Below are 22,326 nucleotides of genomic sequence, written 5' to 3'. Positions count from 1 at the left end.
TCCTGCTGTACCTGTTACCGTCCTATTTGCCCCTATTTTCGTAACTGATATGTGGCATGATGTCCCGAAATACTGTACTTCAGACTAATGTCATGACTAGAGATGAGCGAGCGTACTCGGATAAGCACTACTCGCTCGAGTAATGTGCTTTATCCGAGTATCGCTGTACTCGGGTCTGAAGATTCGGGTGCCGCTGCGGCTGACAGGTGAGTCGCAGCGGGGAGCAGGGGAGAGCGGGCGGGAGAGAAGGAGAGAAAGATCTTACCTCCGTTCCTCCCCGCTCTTCCCTGCAGCTCCCCGCTCCGTGCCGGCACCCGAATCTTTAGACCCGAGCACAGCGATACTCGGATAAAGCCAATTACTCGAGCGAGTAGTGCTTATCCGAGTACGCTCGCTCATCTCTAGTCATGACTATGATTAGACCGCAGATCTGAAAACAATGCTGTCAGATAGAAAAAATCAACTCATTTAGAAATTAATGGCAGCAAGACATGTCAAAAAAGTTGGGACAGGGTTAACAAAAGGCTGGAAAAGTAAATGATACTAAAGAAAAACAGCTGGAGGGTCAATTTTTTACTTATCACATGACTGTATAAAAGAGCATGTTAGAGAGGCAGGTGAGACGTGTTGCTGCCATCAATTTCCAAACAATGTCCCATTTTCAGCCTCTGGCTTGTGTTCTGTACTACTGGCAATACGATATGGTTATATGAGGTTTACAAATCATTGCTTTCTGTATTTTATTTACATTTATTTTACACAAAGTCCCAACTTTATTTGAATTGTGGTTGTAATAAGGACCCAAGCACTCCTTAACCCTTTAGTGATGGAGCTTTTTTGCTTTTTTCCATTTTTGTTTTTTCCTACTCCCTTTTAAAAAATCGTAGCTCCTTAATTTATCAATCGACGTAGCTGTATGTGGGCTTGTTTTTTGTGGGATGAGTTGTATTTTTCAATGGCACTATTTATTGTACCATATAATTTACTGAAAAACTTTTAAAAAATTCTTAGTGGAGAGAAATGGAAAAAAAACGACATTCCACCATCTTTCGGTGCGTCCTGTTTCTACGGCGCACAAGCTGCAACAAAAGCGACCTGATATTTTTATTCTATGGGTCAGTACGATTGCTACGATACCAAACTTATATAGTATTTTTTTTGTTGTAGTACTTTTATTTTTTTTTAAGATATTTAATTTTTTTCAATTATTTTCTGCGGTCATTTTGTGCGCGCAATACCTTTTTTATTTTTTCGGCGACGTAGTTGAGCGCGGGCTCATTTTTTGCGGGATGTCCTGAAGTTTCCGATAGTATCAATTTGGAATACATACGACTTTTTGATCACTTTTTATTGCGTTTTTTCTGGGAGAAAGGGTAACTAAAAAAGTGTATTTCTGGCGTTCTTTATTTTTTTTTTCAGACGACGTTCACCGTGCAGGAAAAATAATGCACTACTTTGATAGATCAGACTATTACGGACGCGGTGATATCAAATACATATTTTTATTTTATGATTTTGATTTTTTAATAATGGATTTGGCAAAAGGGGGGTGATTTAAACTTTTATAACTTTTTTTTTTTAACAATTAAAAAAACTTTATTGATTATTTTTTTTACATTACTTTTAAGTCCCCCTGGGGGACTTTAACATGCGATGCTTTGATCGCTCCTGCAGTATGACGTAATGCTATAGCATTACGTCATACTGCTTTTTTACAGGCAGTCTTTGAAGCCACCCTGTGTGGATGGCTTGATAGGCAGTCTGCTAAGGCAGCCCTGGGGCCATTCATTAGGCCCCCGGCTGCCATGACACCTGCACGGCTCCCCCGATCTCACCGCGGGGGGGTCGTGCGGGACCCCCAAACAGCGTTTGGGGCATTTAAAGGGTTAATAGCCGCGATCAGCCGAACGGCCGAGCGCAGCTATTGCCCGCGGGTGTCAGCTGTAATAAACAGCTGATGCCCGCGCTGTATAGAGGGAGATAGCGCCGCTACCTCCCTCCATACACGTGCTGCAACAGCAGGACGTAGTTTTACGATAGGGCCGTCACTAAGGGGTTAAACAGCAAAAATGGACCATTGATAAAGTGATAATGCCCCTCAGTGCCCCCCCCCCCAGCAAAAATGCAGGAAGGAGTTATCGTGCCAGACACTAGTAGTACATGTCAGGCGCTGTAGAAGTTCAATAATGCCGTAATATTCCTCAGTTACCCTGTGATCAGTAGCAGTGAGAGCCGTAGGTAAGAGCAGCTGACTGCTTCGGCTACTATGTTGCAAGTGCAAAGAGGATGTGCTGCTGACAACTGACTAACATACCTGCCTTCTATGGGGGGAAGAAAGTTACTGGGGGGGGGAAGGATACTGGAAGAGGTGTGATACTGCAGGAGGTAAAGATACTGACTGGAGAAAGAATGCTGGAGGTCCAAATGATTTTAGTGGTAGGGATAATTGCTGGGATAATACTGGGGAAAGGGAGGGGAGGATACTGGAGGGAGAAGGATGAAACCTGGGGAAAAGTAAGAGATCCTGTCTAAAGGGGGGGAGAGACTCTGCAGGACAGTGACAGCAGATTACTGGATGTCTGAACATTTCATTGTGTAAAACATAGATTAAATGCATTATAAATAGATTTACAAGTAGGTCTTGTCACACAGTATATAACCAGAAAGCTTACTAAGTAGGACTGAGAACTATTTAGCATTAGCACAGAGAATGATTATTACACTTTTATTTTCCTCAGGTTGTCAATTGTTGGAAAAGACGGTGCAACTTGCAGAGCGACACGCGGCTTCACTGTTTGACTACGCGGTAACAGGAGATGTGAGAATGCTGCTGGCAGTACAGCGCCATCTAGCTTCAGTTCAAGATGAGAACGGAGACAAGTAAGAAAACCGTAACACAACAACTTCTAGAAATATTATCTTGTATTTAGGAACTAGTTTAAATGTGAGTTTCCAGCATTCCCTCTGCCGGATGCCCCGATGCTTATAGAGGGCGATTGTGCGGCTTCAGAACTAGAATGTCCCGTTTTTTTTCCTTTCAGTATTCTTCATCTGTCTGTTATTCATCTTCAGTCTGCTCTCGTTAAGATGTTCATAGAAATAACTTCAGGAATTATATGTGAGGATATTATCAATGTGCGAAATGATCTGTATCAGGTATGTTACCAGTTCAATACTAATCACATAAATAGTTTGAGCATTTGGAATGCTTTTTAGTTTGTATATCGTTGCACATTGTGGTTTTATGTGGATTACTGCTGTAACAGCTGAGCACAGAAAAGTGTACAGAAATAGGCGAAATGATTGGTACCCTTGTACATATTTTACATATTTATGTACATGTAAATGTAAATATTTAGTGATGTCGCCAGAAAAATTACTGCATTCAATTCTACTTTGTAAATCTGAATGAGCTTCTCTTCCGTGTGTGAGACACCGCACAGCAGCTAGTCTCCACCTACTAGCTCAGGGAAAACTGAGAATTACAGGTGGAGTATGCAGAGGGGAAAACTACAAAAAAATGCAGGATACAAATCATATAACGATCAGATATCGTGCCAGTCCTCATATACACACACAATAGCTTGTTCTGAAAGGTCATCTGAAAAGATAGGTATGTTTTAAAGGATGTCTATTATCCTAATTTAGCATTCCAAAGTTCCATAAGATGTAGGACTTACAGATTAATCTGTGCAGTGACATCTGTTTATCGTCATGCGTCAGTGATGCCACGTGCATGCGCCAAATCTCCCAGGAATCTCATTATTAACATGCTCAAACAAAGGTGGAGGAGAGAGGCTGGATGAGGGGGAAAGGAACCGCCCATATGACAATTTAATGGCAATCTGCATACCGGGCGGGAAGGGAAAAAAAGAAGTATACTGTTAGTTGGATCTGTAAGTTTCACACCCTATGATAGGATTACTTGGGAATGCTAAATGCAGGGGACAGCCTTTCTGTAGCTAAATGGTTTGTCTGAGTTCTACGATCCCGGGACCACCCCTTCCCCATGCAGTGAAATAACAAGTAGTGATGTACTCACCTCTCCCCACTCAATCGCTGAGCTCTGTTATCGGCTGCAGCCCCTGTGATGTCCTGTAAACGGGGCAGGACTGGAGCTGTAAACAGAGACTGGAGCGGAGGACCGTGCAGCGGCGCGGAAGTAAGGAGAGGTGAGCATATCACTGTTTGTTATTTTACTGCATGGGGAAGGGGTTATCCCGAGATCTGACAACTCATTTAAAAAATTAGCAATTATCTGGATCTCTATTTTTTTTGAGATTTTGTGGAATTACATACGTATTGTGAATGGATCTGCTAGTATGAAGTATGAATCTTGTATTGTAGTTTTGTGTAACGCTGTCCATTTTAAAGTACATTTTTGAGCATTGCCTATTGTTATACGTCAGAAGTCAATGTAGTAGCATTAGCAAGAATTACCATTTAACAAGTGAACCATCCTAGAAATGGAAAGTCTATCAAATTAATCTCTTTGGAAATTTGTAGACTCCATTACATTTGGCTGTCGTCACTCGGCAAGCTGACATTGTCCAAGATATCCTGAAAGCAGGAGGAAACATATTACTGTTAGACCGCAGTGGAAATTCTGTTCTGCATCTTGCTTGCAAAGAAGGAGATGCAGCGACCCTCAGCATTCTCCTGAATCACCCAAAGATAAGTGAGATCATCGATCTTCCAAACAACGAGGGTGAGTACCTATTCCTCTTATCAAAATGTCACTAAACAATCATGCCAAAGTTACTTATTCCAGAGTAGTTCATTGCTAGCTCAATGATAAAAAATGTGTGGCCCTTTATGTAGACGAGAGGAAGTGAGTAGTACTAACCGTATTGGGCAGTAAGAGTGCCCATACACAGCAGACCAAACTCACTGATAAAGTAATGTGTATGGAGACCACCCAGCTTTCTCCTATAAGCAGGGGTCGGGAGGTGGAGGGGGAGAAGGAAGGATCACACAAGTTGGATCTCTGCATAACCAATCTTTTGTTCCCATAGTAAACAATTGCTAGAAATGTCTGGCAATGTCTTAGTTCCCTCTGCCCATTTAAAGAGCTGAGCTTGCATGTTTATGGGGGAGTCACGAAAACTATCCGAGTCTGCTTCTTATATTAGAATGTATGGGAAAACCTCGTATCTGGAGCTATAAGAATACTGTGTTTGTATGCAGGACTGAATGCTATTCATGAAGCAGTTATCGCAAACAGCATGCCGTGCCTTAGACTAATGATATCAGCAAAGGCAGATGTGAATGCACAAGAACAAAAGTCCGGGAGAAGCCCCCTCCACCTGGCTGTGGAGCAAGACAACGTCTCCCTGGCCGGCTGTCTGCTCCTTGAGGCGAGTCTTATCTACAGTAGCTTCCATTTATTACCTTTGGTGTATAATAACTATACTAAAAGGCACTGAATGTGGCACAGGGTGTCGCAAAAAGAATATATACACTTCAACATGAAAAATATCTGCATACGGCCTCCTCCACACGGGATACAAAATCACAAGATTTTGTAGCGATGAGACATTGTTACAAAACGCATGTATGTGAGGCTCATGGTTTCCAATGGGTTCTTTCAGGCTACAAAACATCTCATGTGAAAGAACCCATTGGAAGCCATGATCTTCACATACATGCGTTTTGTAGTCCGGTGAAAGAGGCCTAAAAGCTTTATATACAGAGGATAGCTGTAAGTCATGTGTGACTTCTGCAATCACATATTAGGTGCTCATAGTGGTCAACATTAGCATCTGGACACTTCTGATTTCGGCAAACTACTGCATGCTCGAAAGTCAAGTGTTCCTCTGCCATTTTATGTGACTCTCCTGATGGCCACATAGTGGTTTTAGCAACCCTGCAACTACTGACGTCTTTACAGACAAGATACTCCTACATATTGTCACCATATATGCTATTCGTAGTTGAACAAAGGCCATAGATAACCACTATTGAGGTGTCTATACATTTTTATGGGACACCCTGTGTTTTTATGCCATTCAAAATCATTTGCAAACCAAGAAATTTAAGAAAATGAACCTAAATGTAGCTGCTTCTCTTGTATTTATAATAGTATGATAAAAGTGCCCCTGTGATTATTAATTGATGTAACTGTAGCACCTCTGCATTTATCCCATTGATAAGGGGGTTGTCCCACAACGCCTTCACTCATTGTGTATGGGGCTGATAGAAACAGGCGAACACTGGGCTGTTGTCTCCGTGTATCCTGTAGACCTTGTGTGGAGCGGCGTACATGACCATCGCTTCATCCAAACTGACTGCAGTGAGGGCGAATGGGGGGCTCGGGTCCCCCATTATAGTGATTGATGTGGTTTCCGTGGCAGGGTACCCAGGGATCCGACATTTATCCTGTGGATGGGCGATAGATATCCACTGAGGGACAATCTCTTTGGTAGAACTAGGCACGGTGTAGAATTGTAGTTATTGGAGGGCCAAATCTCACAAACTAACCAACTCCATTATATAATGCCTTTCAACAGGGAGATGCTTGTGTGGATAGTACAACCTTTGATGGAAATACCCCTCTCCACATAGCAGCCGGGAGAGGCTCCACAAAACTGACTGCACTCTTGAAAGCAGCAGGTACGTCCATGTGGTTTCTTATCCTATGTTCCTATGTCGTCTTCTTATTGTTCTGCCGTGGTTGTCTGACAGGTCCAGCAGTATAAACACTCTAGAGAAGCATTCCTTGCTTGTGTGATAGTGTAGAGAATACTACTATCCTCCATTATCCATCGATTGCACTGAGCAAACACTGATCACTGTGTTATACATACATATATGTCCTTCTTCCCACGAAGGCTATCTTCACATAGAATGGTAACTTTGGAAGAGACCTCCAGGGTCATCGGGTCCAACCCCCTGCTCAGTGCAGGATCACTAAGGCCTTCTGACCACCGCCACAACGGAGGAGGGGAGAGCACTGAAATGTCTCCACAATGAGCCTATATTAATGACTAGCTGATATACCCGGCTTCGCCCGAGTTAATTTGGTACTGGTGTTTATCTGGTGTTCACACGGAAAATCTTATGAAGTCGTGCTTACTTTAGAGATACCGGAAAAACATATGTTCACCATTTTGCATAATTCTCTGCATTACCCAGGAAACACCACGGGAGGTAACCATGTGACGTTTACTTTATGTAAAATTACATCAGGAAGTGAGAGAATTAGATTACGTACATAAAATTTGGACACTAATTCTTTTGCGCATAGAATTGAATAATCAAGTTGAGACCCATTAACTTTTCCTATTTATGACATAATCAATGCTCGTGCCAAATTTCCCGTTTCTATGACACCAGAAAGTGAAAAAATTACATTCCGCACGTAAAATTTGGACGCTAATTCTTTTGCGCTAGAATAGAATAATCGAGTTGGGACCTATGAAATTTTCCTATTTATGACATCATCAATGCTCGTGCCAAATTTCACGTTTCTATGACACCGGAAATTGAGAAAATTAGATTCCGTACGTAAAATTTTGGACGCTAATTCTTTTGCGCATAGAATTGAATAATCGAGTTGGGACACATTAACTTTGCCTATTTATGACATAATCAATGCCCGTGCCAAATTTCATGTTTCTATTACACTGGGAAGTGAGAGATTTAGATTATGTACGTAAAATTTGGACGCTAATTCTTTTGCGCATAGAATTGAATAATGGAGTTGGGACCCATTAGCGTTTCCTATTTATGACATAATCAATGCTCGTGCCAAATTTCCTGTTTCTATGACATCGGGAAGTGAGAAAATTAGATTCCGTACGTAAAATTTGGACGTTAATTCTTTTGCGCATACAATTGAATAATGGAGTTGGGACCCATTAGCGTTTCCTATTTATGACATAATCAATGCTCCTGCCAAATTTCCCATTTCTATGACACCGGAAAGTGAAAAAATTACATTCCGCACGTAAAATTTCGGCGCCAATTCTTTTGCGCTAGAATTGAATAATCGAGTTGGGACCCATTAGCTTTTCCTCTTTATGACATAATCAATGCTCGTGCCAAATTTCACGTTTCTATGACACCGGAAAGTGAGAAAATTAGATTCCGTACGTAAAATTTGGACGCCAATTCTTTTGTGCTTAGAATTGAATAATCAAGTTGGGACCCATTAGCTTTTCCTATTTATGACATAATCAATGCTCGTGCCAAATTTTGAGTTTCTATAACACTGGGAAGTGAGATAATTAGATTCCGTACGTAAAATTTGGACGCTAATTCTTTTGCGCATAGAATTGAATAATCGTGTTGGGACCCTTTAACTTTTCCCATTTATGACATAATCAATGCTTGTGCCAAATTTTAAGTTTCTATGACATTGGAAAGTGACAGATTTAGATTACGTACGTAAAATTTTGACGCCGATTCTTTTGCGCTAGAATTGAATAATCAAGTTGGGACCCAATAACTTTTCCTACTGTGGAGATAATCTATGCGTGTGCCAAATTTCATGTTTCTACGACATCGGGAAGTTGGAGAACTTTTGGCGAGTCAGTCAGTCAGTGAGTGAGTCAGTGAGGGCTTTCGTCTTTATATATATATATAGACTAGCTGATATACCCGGCTTCGCCCGAGTTAATTTGGTACTGGTGTTTATCTAGTGTTCACACGGAAAATCTTATGAAGTCATGGTTACTTTAGAGATACTGAGGAAAAAAATATGTTCACCATTTTGCATAGTCCTCTGCGTTACCCAGGAAACACCACGTGGAGGTAACCATGCGAGGTTTCCTTTATATAAAATGACATCAGGAAGTGAGAGAATTAGATTACATACGTAAAATTTGGACACTAATTCTTTTGCGCTTAGAATTGAATAATCGAGTTGGGACCCATTAACTTTTCCTATTTATGACATAATCAATGCTTGTTTCAAATTTCCTGTTTCTATGACACCGGAAAGTGAAAAAAATTACATTCCACACGTAAAATTTTGACGCCAATTCTTTTGCGCTAGAATTGAATAATCGAGTTGGGACCCATTAGCGTTTCCTATTTATGACATAATCAATGCTTGTGCCAAATTTCACGTTTCTATGACACCGGAAAGTGAAAAAATTACATTCCGTACGTAAAATTTCAGCACCAATTCTTTTGCGCTAGAATTAAATAATCGAGTTGGGACCCATTAGCTTTTCCTATTTATGACATAATCAATCCTCGTGCCAAATTTCCTGTTTCTATGACACCGGAAAGTGAAAAAAATTACCTTACGCACCTAAAATTTCGACGCCAATTCTTTTGCGCTAGAATTGAATAATGGAGTTGGGACCCATTAGCTTTTCCTATGTATGACATAATCAATGCCTGTGCCAAATTTCCTGTTTCTATGACACCGGAAAGTGAAAAAATTACATTCCGTCCGTAAAATTTTGACGCCAATTCTTTCGTGCTGGAATTGAATAATCGAGTTGGGACCCATTAGCTTTTCCTATGTATGACATAATCAATGCTCGTGCCAAATTTCCAGTTTCTATGACACCGGAAAGTGAAAAAATTACATTCCGTACGTAAAATTTCGACGCCAATTATTTTGCGCTAGAATTGAATAATTGAGTTGCGACCCATTAGCTTTTCCTATTTATGACATAATCAATGCTCGTGCCAAATTTCCTGTTTCTATGACACCGGAAAGTGAGAAAATTAGATTTTGTACGTAAAATTTGGACGCTAATTCTTTTGCGCATAGAATTGAATAATCGAGTTGGGACCCATTAGCTTTTCCTATTTATGTCATAATCAATGCCCGTGCCAAATTTTAGGTTTCTAAGGCATTGGGAAGTGACAGATTTAGATTATGTACGTAAAATTTCGACGCCAATTCTTTAGCGCTAGAATTGAATAATCGAGTTGGGACCCAATTACTTTTCCTATTTTGGAGATAATCTATGCTCGTGCCAAAATTCATGTTTCTACGATATCGGGAAGTTGGAGAACTTTTGGCGAGTCAGTGAGTCAGTCAGTCAGTGAGTCAGTCAGTGAGTCAGTGAGGGCTTTCGTCTTTATATATATAGACTAGCTGATATACCCGGCTTCGCCCGAGTTAATTTGGTACTGGTGTTTATGTGGTGTTCACACGGAAAATCTTATGAAGTCGTGGTTACGTTAGAGATACCGAGGAAAAACATATGTTCACCATTTTGCATAGTTCTCTGCGTTACCCAGGAAACAGCACGGGGAGGTAACCATGCGACGTTTCCTTTATATAAAATGACATCAGGAAGTGAGAGAATTTGATTACGTACATAAAATTTGGACACTAATTCTTTTGCGCTTAGAATTGAATAATCGAGTTGGGACCCATTAGCTTTTCCTATTTATGACATAATCAATGCTCCTGCCAAATTTCCCGTTTCTATTACACCGGAAAGTGAAAAAATTACATTCCGTACGTAAAATTTGGACGCTAATTCTTTTGCGCATAGAATTGAATAGTCGAGTTGGGACCCATTAGCTTTTCCTATTTATGACATAATCAATGCCCGTGCCAAATCTCATGTTTCTATCACATTGGGAAGTGAGAGATTTAGATTATGTACGTAAAATTTGGACGCTAATTCTTTTGCGCATAGAATTGAATAATGGAGTTGGGACCCATTAGTGCTTCCTATTTATGACATAATCAATGCTCGTGCCAAATTTCCTGTTTCTATGACACCGGAAAGTGAGAAAATTACATTCCGCACGTAAAATTCGGACGCTAATTCTTTTGCGCATGGAATTGAATAATGGAGTTGGGACCTATTAACTTTTCCTATTTATGACATAATCAATGCTCGTGCCAAATTTCACGTTTCTATGACACCGGAAAGTGAGATAATTAGATTCCGTATGTAAAATTTGGACGCTAATTCTTTTGCGCATAGAATTGAATAATCAAGTTGGGACCTACGAACTTTTCCTATTTATGACATAATCAATGCTCGTGCCAAATTTCACGTTTCTATGACACCGGAAAGTGAGATAATTAGATTCCGTATGTAAAATTTGGACGCTAATTCTTTTGCGCATAGAATTGAATAATCGAGTTGGGACCCATTAACTTTTCCTATTTATGACATAATCAATGCTCCTGCCAAATTTCGAGTTTCTATAACACCGGGAAGTGAGAGAATTAGATTCCGTACGTAAAATTTGGACGCTAATTCTTTTGCGCATAGAATTGAATAATCGTGTTGGGACCCATTAATTTTACCTATTTATGACATAATCAATGCTCGGGCCAAATTTTAAGTTTCTATGACATTGGAAAGTGACAGATTTAGATTACATACGTAAAATTTCGACGCCAATTCTTTTGCGCTAGAATTAAATAATCGAGTTGGGACCCAATTACTTTTTTTATTTTGGAGATAATCTATGCGTGTGCCAAATTTTATGTTTCTACGACATCGGGAAGTTGGAGAACTTTTGGCGAGTCAGTCAGTCAGTGAGTGAGTCAGTGAGGGCTTTCGTCTTTATATATATATTGACTAGCTGATATACCCGGCTTCGCCCGAGTTAATTTGGTACTGGTGTTTATCTGGTGTTCACACGGAAAATCTTATGAAGTCATGGTTACTTTAGAGATACTGAGGAAAAAAATATGTTCACCATTTTGCATAGTTCTCTGCGTTACCCAGGAAATACCACGGGGAGGCAACCATGCAAGGTTTCCTTTATATAAAATGACATCAGGAAGTGAGAGAATTAGATTACATACGTAAAATTTGGACACTAATTCTTTTGCGCATAGAATTGAATAATCAAGTTGGGACCTACGAACTTTTCCTATTTATGACATAATCAATGCTCGTGCCAAATTTCACGTTTCTATGACACCGGAAAGTGAGATAATTAGATTCCGTACGTAAAATTTGGACACTAATTCTTTTGCGCATAGAATTGAATAATGGAGTTGGGACCCATTAACTTTTCCTATTTATGACATAATCAATGCTCCTGCCAAATTTCGAGTTTCTATAACACCGGGAAGTGAGAGAATTAGATTCCGTACGTAAAATTTGGACGCTAATTCTTTTGCGCATAGAATTGAATAATCGTGTTGGGACCCAATAATTTTTCCTATTTATGACATAATCAATGCTCGGGCCAAATTTTAAGTTTCTATGACATTGGAAAGTGACAGATTTAGATTACGTACGTAAAATTTCGACGCCAATTCTTTTGCGCTAGAATTGAATAATCGAGTTGGGACCCAATTACTTTTTTTATTTTGGAGATAATCTATGCGTGTGCCAAATTTTATGTTTCTACGACATCGAGTCAGTCAGTGAGTGAGGGCTTTCGTCTTTATATATATAGATAGGCTCACCACGGACAATCACGGCATATCACGCTATGATTTTTCGCTAGTGTGCAGTAGGCTGCACGTTCCATAGTTATCCTATAAAAAGCATGTCATGTGAGCTCCGCGTGCAATTTATCGCCGCAGATCTCGCTATGACACCTTGCCCATGGACAGCCAACCTAAATCATCCCATCACATTACCGCTAGGAACTTCTATTCGGTGGTTCTGTCACAAAGTGCTGGAAGAAAAAGTCCTGCATGAAGGACTTTTTCGTCTGGTTAAATGCTGAACAGCTCAACGGAGACCAAGAGGACACCATTGCCGTCAATGAGGTCCGATTGGTAAGACGGATACGTTCGGACAGGAAATTCCCCTTTCTTGCTCCCAGGAGAGCAGAAACACACAGCGGCGAATATGGGACTAAACCACACTTGGTGTAAGAAGCAGCTTGTATATTTTAGGTGTGAGATCTAGCTAAAATATGAAACATCGGGGGATCTTAAATATTCTTTGTTGATGATCCTGTGATTGGACTCCGCACTGATCCCACTTAATTTCCGCACACGGCACCAATTATTTATTTTGAATTCTTAAAATTGAACATTTATTACTTCAAGCAAATTTGCTCCATCTTCTTCTATAGTTGTGGGTGAAGCAGCACAAAGTAAAAAGGCCTCATAAGCGTGGCCTAGCGCAGCATGCAAGTGGATGTCAAGAAAGAGCTCTGCTATTGATTGCCGACATTTATCCTGATCCCGCTAGCCTGAAGCCTACATGGCACTCCAGCTTGGTCTCGGGAACTCCTGAACGATCTCTACCACTCTGTGGCAGTTTGGTGCAGCAATGACCCATCACAAAGACAAAATCAGCCGCGCTGCTAGCAGGCCCTGGTCCCAAGATGGCGCAGAGGCCCAGTCAATAGAAAAGCTGCTTCAGTCCTCCAGTAGACATCGTGTGGGGGCGGAGCACCTACCGTGCTTTGCACATACTCCATAGTGGGAACTGATGAGCACTGAGAGCGCAGTGTGTCAGCAGACACTACCAGCAGTGGCCACCGAGACGAACCCATGCTCTACTGGGGAGAAAGAGGACATGATGGCCCTGCAGGTTTCCACATACGCTGTAGGTACAGTTATACTAACTGCTCCAGTGCCCACAGGATATGTAAGCTCTGTCCCAGGTACCATATTATTCTCTCGCACTACAGGCGCATCTGAGCCCACACTCAAAGATGCTTTTGCAGCAGTCTCCCATTACAAAACTTTACGTCCATTCTTGTAGTGCATTTAGGAGGGATGTAAGAAGACATTGCTATCATATGACATGACTAGCAAAAAGTAATAGATTGTACTGGTGGGCTAATTAGAGGACCAAGCTGCACAGAACACTCTAGATCAGGGGTGTCAAACTCATTTTTACGGAGGGCCACATCAGCCTTATGCTTGCTTTCAAATGTCTGACTGTAAAACTGTATAGTAACGGTGACCCTCATAGTGGCCCCGGTAGTAATAAGTGATTCATCCCCTACTGGTCTCTGGCCAGGCAGTATCCCTACAGGCATTCCACTCACCCAGCTTGTAGCCCCGGCAGCCGCTTCTGAGCCTGTGACTGCTGACCTCTCTCCTCAGCATCGGCGCTGTGTACAGGACAGCACATTCAGATGCCGAGGGGAAAAAGAGAGATCAACGGTCATAGAATCTGCACTGCCGCCGCCAGATCACAGCTACAGGCTGGGTGAGTGGAATGCTTATTAGGTTGCTGCCCAGCCAGCGGGCCACATAAAATGAGGTGACGGGACCGATTTGGCCCAAAGGTCATGAGTTTTTATGATCTTGGGTAGACATTTCAAACTCCTCTCAAAGAATCTCCTCCTTACTGGCAAAAACCGATGATCTGGACAAGCGGCTACACTGGAATAATGTGAGGATAGTGGGCGCTCCAGAAGAGTCAGAGGGCGTAGATCCTACTGCTTTCATTGAAAAATGGCTTCTAGCTAAATTTGGAAATTACATTCTTACCCACTTTGCCATCTAGCAAGCGCATCACGTACCAACCAGACCAATGCCACCGGGTCATCCAGCTCACCCATTTCTCATCAAGTTACTGCATTACCATGATAGGGATATCATCTTGCTACTAATGGATCTAAAGTTTCTACATTCCCTGACTATTCCGCTGAGGTGCAGAGGCAGAGAGCGAAGTTTATGAATATCAAGAAAAGGCTTCACGATTTGCATATATCTTACTCTATGATGTACCCTGCAAAATAGCAAATAACTGCTTTGGGGAGGGAAACCTTTCTTTCAGCACCCAAATAGGCCTTGATGGGCCTTGATCAACATGAGAGACAGCTTTGGCAAGTGGGACAATGAGGAGCTTGGAGTGGGTCGATGTCCTTATTTTAGTCACAGGACACACAGAATGCTTGTTATAGTCTCTTAGAGGCTGAAGGTGGTACTTTCTACTAATGTACATCCTAACGACTTCATCGTAAGAGGGGCTTCTTTCTGATTATGTGCAGTATAAGCTCTTTGCCAGGCTTTTTTCTGGCCCTATACAGGTTGTCCTTTGGAAAGTGAGATACCTACTCCGTCGGCAAGAGGGGATGAAGTATTGTACTCTCTCAGTTCTGTCCTTTTTAGTTTTATTGTTTGGGAGGCAAGTTACTACATTTCTGGAGAGTACGGGTATTGTCAATGTTCTGGGAGAGTACTTTACCTTGCTCATTGCATTGTGAATTATTCTCTCTCTGCCGATCCTGATAGTCCCAACGTGCGTTTCTTTCCACCATGGCTAAGTCTCTTTCTATAATAAGCTGGAATGTACAGGAGATGGCAAATGCCACAAAATGACATGCTATATTTCAGTATCTGCAGCAGTATCAGCTCGCCTTAATCTGCCTACAGGAGACCCATCTCTCTGCTGACAGAACACACTTACTGCATAGGAGTTGGGTGGAGTACGAGTGCCATGCCACTTCTTCCATGCTCCAGAGGTGTGTCTTAGTCCATAGAAATATCCCATTTGAATGGTTTCAGGTGGGCATTGATGCCGAACGACAATATATGCTTATTATGTAGAGTGTACAATTTGAAGGTTGTCATTGCCTCCTTGTATATTCCTCCTCCCCCTTCTGGGAGAATCCTTTAGAGGATACTGAACTTTTTTAGCAAAAGTGTCAGACCTTCCGTTTCTTATAGGTGGAGATTTTATCAAAAGTCCAAATTCTAATTGGGATAGACCTAGACGCAATGATATTTGGTGACTTGACCATCCTTGGGAGAGGCAATGCTCATGCTGTTCCTCCATTTACAACTCATTGTCTAGGATAGACCTATTATTGGGGAATGACTTGATACTTCCGAGTTACCCAGATGGAGTATTTGACTAGATCTCTTTCAGCCCATTCCTCTCTAGAAGCCTCACCAATGCTCCCAACCAGTAATATTTTAAGCTCTCCCTTGGGGAAGGTAAACCCGTTCTTGCTTCAGATAATAGATGGGGATATAGTTCTTTTATAAGAATGCGGGCTTTGCCTCTCTAGTCTGTGTCTTGGAAACAATGAAGGCATACCTCAGGGAAATCTATATACAGTCTATTAGTAGGGTTAAGTCAAATTCCTTTCATCTCAACTTCAAAGGATTGCGAGCTCTCGGTGATGCCAAAGCCGCTTTCATATATAACCCTAATCAAGATATCCATAGTAGTTTTTAGGCTGCGCAAGAAGTAGCTAATTGTACTCTATGGCAAGCCGCCTCTCGCAAACAGTTTTTTTTTGCTTATGTTGTCTTTGATAGCGAAAGCCCAGAGAGGGCTCTCTTGTGTCTCTGCACTGTGGTCCAAGGACGGTGATTTAGTGTCCGATACACCTCGTGTGTTACAACTTTTCCAAAGCTTTTCTGAAAGGTTACATCCCTCTAAAGTAAACCCAACAGACGAGCACATGGGGGAATTTTTTGTAGATTTAACCATTCTTACACATTCCTTCAAAGAAGTGGAACTCTTAGATGAGCCATTACATTGGAAGAGCTAGAGGAGACCTTAGGTACCATGATAATATAGATGATAGCTCCCATGGCCCGGATGGTCTACTGTCCGAGGGGTACAATCAATGCAGAGGTGTTTCTCCCCCAACTTTTGTGAATGTTTGAATACTATAGAACCTGATAAAAAAACGAGAGGCTGCAGCTTCCTATCGACCAATTTCCTTATCAACAGCGGACATAAAACTCTTAGCAAACGTGTTAGCGAACAGACTGGCCCATGTGGTCACTTCTCTGATAGATCCAGACTAAAAAGCTACTTCGATAAATATTAAACAACTATTTCCCTCCGACATCATGACAGCATACATCTGGAGGTTGCTCACCTGCTGCTCTGATGGGACAGGAAGAGGCAGAACATAAAAGGCACCTCCCCTCCACCAAACACCAGTGCTTTTCCTGTCCCTCCAGGACAGCAGCGGCAGAGCTCCAGCAATGCTGTCCCATGCCGGAGGTTCCAGGACTTACCGGTGAGCGGCGGCATCTCTTCTGGCAGCCCCGCTTGCCCCAGTGGGAAGTACCTCATCTGGGTGCGAACCGGGGGCTGCGTGGGCCTGGGTCCAAGGACGGACTTTCCGGCACCACCGCGGCCGTCAACCAGGCGGCGACCGCCATCTCTGGGTCCCGGCTGTAGCGGGCGGAACACAAGGAGTGTGACGCCAGACGCTCCGCAAGAGGGCGTGGCCTCGATGGAGCACACAAAGGGGGCGTGGCCTGGCGCGGCTTGGCGCCAGATTCAAAATTTAAAGCCCCTGCACCAGGCGGCTGGTGTTTTTTCTTTTCACACTAGGAATCGATTCCAAGGACAGGAATGGATCCCACAAGCGCAGGATGTCGGCCAAGAGAGGACCCAGAGAATCTCCAAACTGTAAGTGGTCCTGTGGGCCAACCTACAGACACCTGCACTACACTTCCCTTATTAACAGAGCTCTCCCTTGTACGACAGGGATACTCAAAAACCTAGGGGGGCTAGGAGGAGAAGTAAAAAGCGTCCAGTATGCTTACAAAACTTGACGACTCCTATTCTAAAACATTTTGCGCTTCCTGCTCGGCGAAAATTCGGCAGGAAGAAAAATCTTCCCCCATGTCTGAAATCCAGTCAGTTGTCCGGGAAGAAACAGTCCTACCTCTCGGACCTCCAGCCAGGGCCCTTAGGGGCCACAAGAAGGTCTGCTCCGGCAGTGTTAGAGTCCGACTCTGACATGGCAGAAGAATTCGATCTTGAAGATCTTGGGGCAGTGTCGCAGGGGGAGAAAAAATATTTCGTTTTCGAAAAAACGCTAACAGAGAAACCTTGCACTGTGCAGGACGTCATGTTTCGAGTCTGCTTCCACAATGTAAATCTACATTCCCTGTAAACGCCACACTTAAACCATTGATCCTTAATGATTGGAATTGTGTGGATCAAGCTCCGTTAATTTCTAAAAGAATTTTAGGAGTGTCCTTTATTTGCAGACAATGAAGTGGCTATCCTTGAGGAGACGCCAAATGTTGACACAGCTATCTCTATGGTGTCTAAAAGAACTGGACTACCATCTGAGGATACGTCCCACTTAAAGGACTCCATGGACAACAAAGTAGACATGACCATGCGTAAGGCTTGGTCCACGTCCAGTTTCATTATAAAGCTAATACTGCGGCCACCTTGGTGGCTCGCTCTATGGCGGTTTGACTAGGTCAGCTTCTACGGTCCGCTTCGGAGCCCGCGTGGCAGCCCTATCCAACACGGCCAGGGGTAAAGTAGTGGTCAGGAGACATAACCTCCAAAATAGGTTGTGTACCCTACCCTTTCGGGGCGGCTAGTCATCAGACCCCGCAAAAAGCGCCTTCATTCCATGTCCCTCGTCTACAACATACGTGGGGAAAGGAAAGACCGGAGTAAGCGGTAAGGCTCTTACTGTTGTCCCTCAACCTGCATCTTCATGCCCGGTGAGCAGAAGATTAGTTCATTTTGTGCACTAGTTGGAGAAACATAGCTACTGACGGTGCCTACCACACGCTGGGAAACGATCCTAATGACAGGAATCGATCCCACAAGCGCAGGCCTGGTGGCGGAGGGGTACAAGATTTGAGCTAGAACCCCGCCCTCCAAATAGATTCATTTTAACCTCGGGGGACTGTGTGGGCCTGGGTCCAAGTACGGGCTTCCGGTCCCACCGCAACCGTCATCCAGGCACCAACCCTAGAGCAGGCTCTACTTAAGGGTGAACAAATCGTGCTGGATATCGGTGCAGTTATCCCCATCCCTAAGACGGAATGGGGGAAAGGGTTTTACTCCCCTCTCTTTCTGGTTCCCAACCAGATGGCTCCCACCGATGGAGACTATCAGAACCGCAACCCCCCTGATTGGTAGGGATAACGTTATGGCTACGATTGACATAAGGATGAGTATTATCACATCCCCAATTATGTCAACTCGCAAAAAGTTCCTAAATTTGCGCTGAGAGTGGCGCCTTCCCTTTGGAATCTCCTCTGCTTCACGGATCTTTTCCAAAGGGGTGATTGAAATGGTAGCCTTTCTGCACAATCGCGGGATTATCATCATCCCCCATCTGAAAGGGGGCATAGCTCAGTAGATGGTTCCCTGCTGGTGGCAGATCCCCTCACTATTATGAGGTCACACTGGGGGTCCACGCTTCAGCTATCTAAGGGTCTGAGCTGGATCATTAATGATTTGAAATCCAACATGGATCCGGACACCAGGAAAAAATTCCTGGGAGTCATTTTGGATTTTTGTCTCCAATGTTCGTCCCTTCCTCCTCTAAGGAAACCGCTCATTCTAGAGAATGTTCTGCTCTATATAAAAAATCTACAGTTTCAATAAGAGGCGATGCGGATCCAGGGGCTAATAACTTCATGCATTGGAGTGGTTCCCTGGGCCCAGTTCCACAGCTGTGATCTCCAGACACTTATCCTCCAGAATGTGGACAAGTCAGTCCTCACTTGACAGGACAATCCCTATTTCCACTAGGGCTAGATCCTCACTCCGCTGGCGGTTGTCCTCAGACAACCTTTTAATGGGGACCCCGCGATAACTGATGCTAGCGCAAAAGGGTGAGGGGTCACCTTTGAAGGTGGCCATGTACAGGGTACATAGGACCCTCATGAGAGATCCAGGTTATCTAACGTTAGAGAACGTAATGAGGTTTGGGAAACCCGACGTAGCCTGCAAACCGTTTAGGGATGAAGCATGTGAGGATTTTTTCCGATAACATGATGGCAGTGCCACTCATTCGCCACTAGGGTACCACCAGGAATCCTCTACTTCAGCATTTGGCGGGAAGGTTCCTTCAATGGGCGGAACTCACAACTAAGTCACTGTCGGCCTTCCATATAAAAGGAGCCGAGAATTCAGCCGCGGGCTTTCTAAGCAGGAAGAAATTGGACGCAGGAGAGTGGGGACTCCATCCCGAAGTGTTTAGCCTACTCGGGACAAATAGGGGGTACCCGAAATAGTTTTGTTTGCGTGAAGCGCAAATACCAATTGCAGTCTTCTCTTTTCTAGAGACTCGGAGAAACAAGCCTTAGGCACGGGCACCCCCTCTCACCCCTGGGTTTGGGACTTAGCTTACGCTTTTTCCCCTTTACCCCTGATTCCGTTACTCCTAAGAAAATTGCTGCGGCCAAGGCTGTCAGTAACGTTAGTAGCGCCTTATTGGCCCAAAAGACCTTGGTTTCCTCTCCTGAGATCTGTCAGTGGGAGAGCCTCTCCATCTTCCGTCAAGACTGGACCTATTGCTGCAGGGTCCTCTCCTCTACCCGGAGGTTCACAAGTTCAGGCTTACAGTCTGGATCTTGAACGGGTAAAATTCTTAGAAAAGGGTCTATCATCTAATGGGGTTTCCACTAATTGCGAGAGCCTTATGCCCTCGACGGAAAAGATTTATTCCAAAGTCAGGAAAAAATTCTCAGAATGGATGGGTCAGGACATCCAATCAGACATTCGTAAAAATTTTAAATTTCGTCCAGGCAGGCCCGGATAAAAGGTTAAGTCCAGATTCCCTCAAAGCCCAAGTAGTGGCTTTGAGGGCATTCTGTGATCTCGCGCTTGCTGAGCACAAGGGGATCAGGAAATTTCCTAGAAGGGCGAGTAGACTGTATCCATTCATAAAACTGATGGTGCCCCCCCTGGGATCTGACTGTAGTCCTTCAGGCCTTCTGCGATTTTCCCCCATTTGAATCTATTAGAAACCTATCCATCGCCTTGCTGACGTACAAGGTAGCCCACCTTGTGGCAGTTATGTCGGCTATGTGCGTGGATGAAATTCAGGCCCTTTCGCAAAGGGCCCCATATAGGACTATGCACCCTGATGAGATCGTATTCTCCTTAGACCCTTCCCTCCAACCCAAAGTCTTGTCAGACCTCCACAGAGGCCAGCCAATAGTCATTCCAGCCTTTGTCTAAATTTTAAAAACGAAAAGGAGCAGAGGCTCCATAATCTTGACGTTAAAAGAGCTGCACTAGCGTACCTTGAGGCAATGGAAAGTTGCAGAAAGACTGACAAACTTTTTCGTTCAATTTCAGGGGCAGGCCAAAGGGAAGGCCACTTCTAGAGATTCAATAGCCAGGTGGCTCAGAAGAGCCATCCAGGAGGCTTACAAGGCCAAGGGCATTCCTCCCCCAGAAGGTTTGAAAGCCCACTTTACTTGGGTGGTGGCATTTTCCTGGGCAGAAAGAGCGCACGCCTCAATTTAACAGATTTGTAACGTAGCCACGTGGACTTCTAGTCATACGTTTATTAAACCTTATAGGCTGGACATTAAAATCTAGTGAGGATGCAACCTTCGGGAGGAAGGTGCTTCAAGCAGTAATCCCTCCCTAAAAAAGCCCATGCCAGTTATTTGGTATTCCTCCAGGTGTATGCTGTCATGATGTCGGAGGGAAACCGGGAGTTTTTCTTACCGATAATTCCCTTTCTTGAAGGCATCATGACAGCATACGGGCTTTTCCCCCCCTACCGACACGGTTATCCTTGTTTTGTCTAACACATGAGGTAATGTGTATGCTTATGATTTCTTTGTCTAAGGTGTGTGGTGCCAATAAAAACACACCTTCTGGTTAAGTATTCTGTCACTGTGGTTATTTGGAACGCACTGGTGTTTGATGGAGGGGAGGTGCCTTTTATGTTCTGCCTCTTCCTGTCCCATCAGGTCAGCAGGTGAGCAACCTCCAGGTGTATGCTGTCATGATGCCTTTAGGAAAGGGAATTATTGGTAAGAAAAATTCCCGTTTTCTTAATATGAAAGTTAAGCCTCACAATGTTGGCTCCAGGGCCATAGCAACAGTAGCTGCGGCTAACGCTTTATAAGACAACATGCAATGGAGATACCTGTGACATGTCTTGAAGAGTATGGGTTTTGGGCCAATCTTTTCATCCTGGTTGCAATTGCTCTATGCATCCTCCACTGCTCCGATACTGCTAAATAGAAAGCTTTGTAGACCATTCAAACTATATGGGGCACTAGGTAGGGATGTCTATTGTCACCCTTGTTCTTAGCCTTAGCTAATTCGTTCGGTCTCCGAGATAATAGGCTTTCAATATGGCAGCAGAGAGGAAAAGTTGGCATTCTACACCGACGGCATGTTATTATGTCTAGATTATAGGGGACACTCTCTGGAGGCAGCTATGACCCTTATTAAACATTTTGGCTCTCTATCAGGTTATACCATGAATTGGGTTGAGTCTGTACTACTTCATTAGATCAGTTGTCAGCTCCCTAATAGCTGCTGGATAGGTAATAGAACTGCAGAACACATTTTGATACTTAGGCATTGAAGTGTCCACCTCCGTGCAAGCTTATGAGACCCTCAATTTGCAACCCTTATTAGCTAAATATAGACAGAAGAGAACTGTCTGATGTTAATTGATGCTTTCAGTAGTGGGCTGAGTGAATCTAATTAAAATGGTGCTAGTGCCCCAACTGCTCTGCGTATTCTATAATTCCCCCAT

General features: G+C 43.4%; 1 protein-coding gene across 2 annotated transcripts in view; it reads left to right on the top strand.

The window, feature by feature from the left end:
- The window catches only part of NFKB1 (nuclear factor kappa B subunit 1), a 99,180-nt gene that overhangs the window by 62,799 nt on the left and 14,055 nt on the right, over positions 1 to 22,326 (top strand). For both annotated transcript variants that reach the window (XM_066573960.1, XM_066573962.1), the window contains 5 exons: positions 2,739 to 2,880; positions 3,042 to 3,156; positions 4,507 to 4,708; positions 5,188 to 5,357; positions 6,510 to 6,612. In XM_066573960.1, coding sequence (XP_066430057.1) covers positions 2,739 to 2,880; positions 3,042 to 3,156; positions 4,507 to 4,708; positions 5,188 to 5,357; positions 6,510 to 6,612 — 732 coding nt within the window. The remainder of the gene's footprint in view (positions 1 to 2,738; positions 2,881 to 3,041; positions 3,157 to 4,506; positions 4,709 to 5,187; positions 5,358 to 6,509; positions 6,613 to 22,326) is intronic.

Source organism: Eleutherodactylus coqui, chromosome 7 (genome assembly GCF_035609145.1).
Source record: "Eleutherodactylus coqui strain aEleCoq1 chromosome 7, aEleCoq1.hap1, whole genome shotgun sequence".
NCBI classification, from domain to species: Eukaryota; Metazoa; Chordata; class Amphibia; order Anura; family Eleutherodactylidae; genus Eleutherodactylus; species Eleutherodactylus coqui.
Note: the sequence above shows the minus strand (reverse complement) of the source record. Positions and strands in the feature narration are given on the sequence as shown.